The sequence below is a fragment of the Anguilla rostrata genome, chromosome 3, assembly GCF_018555375.3.
Source record: "Anguilla rostrata isolate EN2019 chromosome 3, ASM1855537v3, whole genome shotgun sequence".
In the NCBI taxonomy this organism is placed as follows: domain Eukaryota; kingdom Metazoa; phylum Chordata; class Actinopteri; order Anguilliformes; family Anguillidae; genus Anguilla; species Anguilla rostrata.
This window is the reverse complement of record NC_057935.1, coordinates 2,381,665-2,388,278: the sequence shown is the minus strand read 5'-3', so window position 1 is coordinate 2,388,278 and position 6,614 is coordinate 2,381,665. Positions and strand designations below refer to the sequence as shown.

General features: G+C 42.5%; 1 protein-coding gene across 1 annotated transcript; it reads right to left on the bottom strand.

Moving 5' to 3' along the window:
• Positions 1-1,030: 1,030 nt before the first annotated feature.
• Positions 1,031-3,369, bottom strand: fabp6 (fatty acid binding protein 6, ileal (gastrotropin)). The gene is made up of 4 exons (XM_064325395.1): positions 3,195-3,369; positions 2,607-2,779; positions 1,715-1,804; positions 1,031-1,151 (listed from the first exon to the last, which is right to left on the bottom strand). Exons 1-4 carry the CDS (start codon positions 3,259-3,261, stop codon positions 1,089-1,091), a joined length of 393 nt encoding a protein of 130 aa, XP_064181465.1. The 5' UTR covers positions 3,262-3,369; the 3' UTR covers positions 1,031-1,088.
• Between the last annotated feature and the right edge of the window lie 3,245 nt (positions 3,370-6,614).

Sequence of the window (6,614 nt, the reverse complement as noted above, 5' to 3'; positions counted from 1 at the left end):
ATGGCTTTCCGCCTCAGTCGCCTGTCGGCCAGGTTATGTTATTTCAGTCGCCGTTTTCCAAACGTCGCCGCTGACATGGCAGAAGATACGAGCTGCGACGCAATGTCCGTTGGACAAGAGTGTCTCTCGCTCTCTAATTGGTCGTCAGGGGCAACAGGTTTAAAGTTCTGGCGTAGCAGGCGTGTGACTGAACAGCGCCGACGGGGGTGATCGCTGCCTTTCTGACCTCGCGCAGGGTCCAGAGGCGCTTTGAAATCAGTGTTCTGTGGGGCACAAACATTCTTCCATTTGTAAAGAGGAAGGTGGCGGGGGGTTGGAGGGTTTGGAAGTGGCAGGCAAGGGTATGTTCTCTTGTGGCGGGTGGGGGTCGGAACGGGTGGCAGGGGGGTTGTGTGGTTTGGTGATGGATAATGCTCACTCCCTTTGTTGATTTTTTTTTTTTGGGGGGGGGGGGGGGGAGAGGGACTTCAGGGCAGCACCCTTTAATTTGCGTTTGGGAAGGGGGGGGTAGGGTGAAAGGCATTCACACCGTGAGCCTCCCACTCAGTCATTGTCCCTTTGTGATGGTTGTCTGTATGCACGTGCTGTGGAATTTACTGGCGGTTAAAATGGCAAATCACCAGAAACCACGTACTTATTCCTAACTCAAACTCCTGCACATCATATTAGTGAAATAAACTTTGTCAATTAAATAATTCACAAAGTATCCAACATAGATTTGACGCACTTAAATGCTTTAATTTTTTACATACGAATCGATTACGCAATGTAGCCAGTGGAACAAATCAACAAAATTCGGACATGGTTTTTTCCCCGCCTTGCATGTAAGCACGCTCAGCTAATGCGTAAAAATATTATACCCGCGAAACTTTCCCTCCCCTTACTAGAGCTGACTATAGCCCCGTGCAGGACGGCACCAAGCCTCAAGTTTTATCACCCCCTGGTGGTGATACGACTGTAAGGCACTTGCGAACAGAAACTGAATCAATGGACACAAGAGAGTGAAATGAACACTTGGACAGATGAGGAGTGCTGCTAGAACATTTATTTTTTATTCTTTAAAGGACGAGCCAAAATGATGGAGATTTTTAGATCCTCTTGCTGATTCTCTTCATGGTCACGGTGCCCTTGGCGCCAGACACGGTGCAGCACTGGTGCGAATCGGAGGGGAGAGAGAGGGAGGTCAGTAAGCGTAAGCCTTTAAGTGTAAGATCACAAATGTGTGATTACAATGTTCATAACTGAGCATTCTAATATTGATGTAACGATTACTACTGGCAACTGAAAGCAATGTTCTAGTACACTGACTTGGAATTTTTGAAAAAGAAAAGAGAAAAATTCAGTAAACTTACTCTTCAAAGAGTTAAAAAAATATATATATTTGTTTGTATAATTGTGGATTTTTATTGTTTATTATTACTGGTAGGACATTAAACTGTAGCAATATCACTAGAAATATTTTTCAGATTGCATAGAAGTTGATTGACGTTTGTAGTTTACAACAGTCTTTTCACAATTATTTACATCAGACTTCAAAGCATCTCCTCCACTCATTGTGCAGCATAGAGACGTTTACAGAGTAAGAGAGATAAATCGATCGCACTAGAATTCAGTTTTAATGTGAACTCCGTCAACAGAAGAGAACTGCGTTGTGCTCGTGATGAGGCAATAGCATGACGCATAAATTACAGACGGCGCGAGCTAATTCCCTTACCTCAACGAGCTTGTCTCCGCTTAGCTGCACTGTCTGTTGGTATTTGGGGAAGTTCGCGCAGATTTTGTCCCCATCCATGGTCACGGTGGCCTGCAAATAACAAAAAAATTCGAGACGTGACCGATGAAGCGAGGAAAGGAGTTCTCAAAACACAAAAAAATATACTGATGTCACAACTTAAACTGTTCGGTAAGTTACCAAAGGCTTGTCATACCTTTTTAAAAAAAAAATGCAATTTCATATAAGTATGTTTTTGCAGCAGCCACAAAAAACGTATACACACACACAGAAACAAAGGGGGAAAAAATTAACCAAAATGAATGATCAAATAACCAAAAAATGAAAATACAGTCAAAATGCTCATTGGTTTCTTTGCTTCCAGACTTAATGCTTCCACTGAAGCAGCTGTCCCTAATACATTTTTCCCGTTTGAATAATCAAATAGAGCAATAATTAATTTATTCATTTGTTGTCCGTTGTTTGGCTCCCTGATCCATACTAACTCTGTGTTTAGTCTTAGTGTGCCTTCAGCTTCTGTTCGAAGGGAGCAGGCACTGTTTCTGACATTGGGTTGGAACAGGCGACAATACATGGTGGCCGTGTGGTGTCGTGGTTCGGAAACTGGGCTTCTAAGGTTGTTGGTTCAATACCTACACTGCCACTGTGTCCATGTGATTAACCTGAATTAAGGTGAATGACTAATGATTAAGTACAATGTAAAAATGTATAATTCTGTCATTCATGATGAGACCATTTGCTAAAAAGCACTAATGTGATGTGATGTAAAACATCCCTTAAACTGGCCAAATTGAGAGGTGTCTGGGACGGAGTGATGCCTATGCAACAGCACCCTCTTGTGTGGAAATGAGGTGATGCAAGTGCATCTTCTGACCTTGAACTTTATCCCAGCCATGGTCTCCATTTCGCACTCCTGGTCGATGATAAATTTGTTGGTCATGGTCCTGTTGGGGTACACCTGGGACCAGGTGAACTCGTTGCCGTTCTGGACCACCTCCGTCACGGTCTTGAAGTTGCGGCCCTTCTCGATGACATCATCGGGAATGCCTGAGTTTTCGAGAGTAAGAGTCAGGATTAGGATAAAGACCCTTTTCAGATTTCTGCTTGAAACAGGCTGCTAACAATGTTGAGATTAAAACCCTGAGATTTTTAACAGTGCAGTGTTTCCACAAACCGATTCTGTGCGATATACGATGACACCATTCCTGAAATGTGTTAAGATGCCTCCCTAGCTGGAATCTGAGAGTCAGTGTTTATTGAAGCTTCATCCTCAATAGCTTGACAGAAATGTCAGAGAACAACAGAGGCAAAGTGATCTTCTCGGGACTGTTTGAAAAAAATAATTTCTTCAGGAGTGCTCGGTTTGCAAATAGACACATTCTGTACGACAGTTTTCACATTAAAGTTAAAAAGTATAACAAAAAAAAAAAAAAGTTTTAAGATGATTAAAAAGCCAGCTCACCGATGCGCTGGAGGAACTCTTCGTAGTTCTCCTGGCTCTCCATCTCGTACTTGCCGCTGAAGGCCATGGCTGGTTGAGGTGACGGTTGGCGGCTGCAGGGAGCGAAGAAGACAGCGAAGCGAGAGAGGAAGGTCCCGGCGGAGGATTCGTTTGGCAGGTGAGGAGATGCCGGTGCGCTCCCTCTTTAAATACACGCGTCCCTTCGATTGGCTCATCACCGCCCGGCCCCGCCCCCGGCCATTCCGCTTGCACCGCACCATAACCATAAACTTTTATTATGACACCACAGCGCTGGCACACAGCCCAGGGGCCAATGGCTGACCGTGGGGTCACTCACCTGTCGGAGGGGTGTGAGAGCAGCGTGGACTCCATCACCTTCCCTTGCAATGTGTTTCCCGGGAGCAGTTTCCGGAACAGTCTTGGCTTTTCACTGCCTACTGAGGGGACTCTCGTTCTCGTACCTTTATTTCACGCTCGTCCAGTGTATTACACAGTTTTTCTTTCTTTATATTTTATGGAAGCCATCAGTGGCTGTGCAGAACCATCTGCTGTTGAGAGAGGTTGACTGAATGGAGAGAGAAAGGACACTATTTTGCTAGTTTGTGCTCACAATGGGACAGAAATATTGCAGGGTTCACTGTAACTGTGATACAAATGCCTTCCCCACCACCTTTCTCTCTATCTCTCTCACTCTCTCCATCTTTTTCTCTTTTTATGAATGGAGTGCATCGCCTCCTCTGCGGCTCTGTGTGTTCTGTAGAGAGAGGCTGTCGGCATGGAGACGGCCAGCGCCAGGACTGGGCCGCACGCGAAGTCAGTTCTCTGGGCCTTATTTAAGAGAGCGCTGAGCTCCGTACCATCGCCTCACCAGAACCTCACCTCCACAGCACGGTGGACCTTCTGAAAGGGAGTGTGTCCCCAACCATCAGCCAGAAACACCATACCTCCAACACCACGAACACACACATGCACACACATACACACAAACACTGACAAATACACACCCTGCCCTCTGAAACACACACACACACGCACACAGACATGCAGTACATACATGTGTATATGAGAATTCAGCATTTTTTAAAATTACATGCAAATTAATTCCGAGGTTATTTGAGTAACACTGATTTAAATCGCACATAATTTTAAAAAAATGTATGAATAATTACAGATGTTGTCATATAATGTGAGCCTCATAGGAAAAAGCCAAGTGCTCTGCACATGTGTCCTGGGGTCAGCGACCCCGACGCAGAGCCACGGAGGCAGAAACACAGGACTTTCCAATGCCATAAAAACACATCATCCGTGTGCTGACTGTGTCCCCGGCACAACAAGCCTGCGCAAGAGAGGGGAATGGGCTGAACCAGAGAAAACCGCCAAAACGGGCCTCCATTTTGGACAAAGGAGTTGTGCTGAAACACACGTGTTTGCTCAGCTGCTGCCTGCTTGGCTCTGTTGTATGAAGGTTTTTGCACCTGCCCATCAATTATCTCACATTTTAATCCAAATTAAAACGTATTAAAATTTGAAGTTTCTACTCTCATTCATAACTTTTCTTAAATAAAAAAAGGTGAGTGAAAATATTTGTTGCGTCGTAAATGTGTTGAATTTATTATCTTGGCAAAGAGGGATGAACATTTCACTGCATTCACATTTTGACTGTACTGTACAAGGTTAGTGTCTTTAGGTGAATGAATGGATGGGTGTGAAAACATTGCATTTTTTTAAGAATGGGTAATTCTGCTGTGATGGCTGATGGAACAGACTTAGTTTGCCACCAAAGCAAAGAGAAATTGACAGTTTGGTTACTGATTTACACATTTCAGATAGCTTTAATTTCACCCCGTTGCACAAATGAAGTCATACCAACAAAAGACGATAAAAAATATGCCTGTCTTTGTGCCAAACACATCATAATCATAAAGCCCCCCTCATAAACTACAGTGTCCTTGAGCGCTCAAAGTAAATTATTTTATTTCTTGCGCGGCGACAGATCTGTACGGATTACAGTGACACTTTAAAGTTTTACAATAGGACTGTGCCACTAAAAAGTTCCACTCGAGGTTTTAATGACAAACGTGTGATTTCGCAACGTTACTGCTGGCAGTGAGACAGTCAGGGCCAGTGCTTGATCTACGACACTAGAAGTGATGGCTTTTCATTTTTTCAAAAAGACCTCATTGATGTTATCTTTAGTATTGCTGTCACGGTAAATGTATTACTTTTTTCAGTTTTGTTCAAGAGCATGCTTTTTGACATACCTGCACATTGAAATATAGCCTCTTTCCCCAAATCAACTATTGCATTTTAAACCATACAGTTCCAAAGAAAATACAATCTAAACCATAAATACAGATCTAGATTCCAAATAAAATGTTTTATGAATGTGTGTGTGCGTATTAAAATTTGAATTACTTTTATATTTGAGCATTTCAAAATATTCATGAATGAAAATGATTTTTAAGGATTAATTTATTTTACATTTTCCCCATTAAAAGACCCCCCCCCCCCCCCCAAAAAAAAAACATTTATCTGTTACCCTCTCTGTTTCTACCTGTCTGAATAAAACAAACATACAAAATAATGGGGAATGAGGGGAAAATATAAATATTACCCCTTATAAACCTAACCTCCCTGGGTTTTTCATCTGAATGAGAACTCTTCCATTGCTCAGTTGATGTGAAGTATCGTTGCAAAGAAGAACGGAGGAAGCCAAGCTTGCCTTTATTGCATAAAGTTGTGGAGGTTAAGTTCTGCTGGTTGCCCCATGTAGTAATAATGCATAATACTGGTGAATCTGAAATTGAGGTAGTAGCGGAGTACTGGGAAGGCCTTACCATTATACTGTTACAAAATGTAGATAAAATGGATATTAACAATATAACAATATAAAGCATGCAATTTCTGGAACACTTTCTCACAACTTTGAGGTTGCCAGTTCCAATCCTAGATGGTACTCATTGTACCCTTGAGCAAGGTATTTTTAACTGGAATTTCTTCAGTAAATATCCAGCTTCATGTATGGATGATGTTTCATGTGTGTAAAGAAACTGTCTAGGTTGCTCTGGATATAATTAATTGCTTGGGCTTTATCAGTGTACCCTTGAACTTATATACTTGCAGCAGGGCTGTACAGAGACCTTTTGAGGAACAGGTGCTCAAAGTGAGAAAAGGACACGCCAACCTAGAAAACCAGTTTTAAAACACAAATTTATTATGCAGAATGTAGTTAACCAGCATCATTTAATATGTATTAATATGTTAGTATGACAGCAATGATAACAATACAAATATTGATTTTTAAAAAATCCAATGGGGCAAAAGGGGCAGGTGCCCGGGCACCAGGAGCCACCCCCTCTGCACGTGCCCGTTATACGGTAATCTGAATTTATGCAATAAATATTCTGGTTTCATAAATGT

Excerpts from the sequence above, each read along its gene's own strand:
- fabp6 (XM_064325395.1), bottom strand. The coding sequence starts at position 3,261 with ATGGCCTTCAGCGGCAAGTACGAGATGGAGAGCCAGGAGAACTACGAA. Across the intron at positions 2,780-3,194 it reads AGAGTTCCTCCAGCGCATCG|GCATTCCCGATGATGTCATC; the intron begins GTGAGCTGGCTT and ends TCGAAAACTCAG. Across the intron at positions 1,152-1,714 it reads GCGGAGACAAGCTCGTTGAG|TGCTGCACCGTGTCTGGCGC; the intron begins GTAAGGGAATTA and ends GATTCGCACCAG.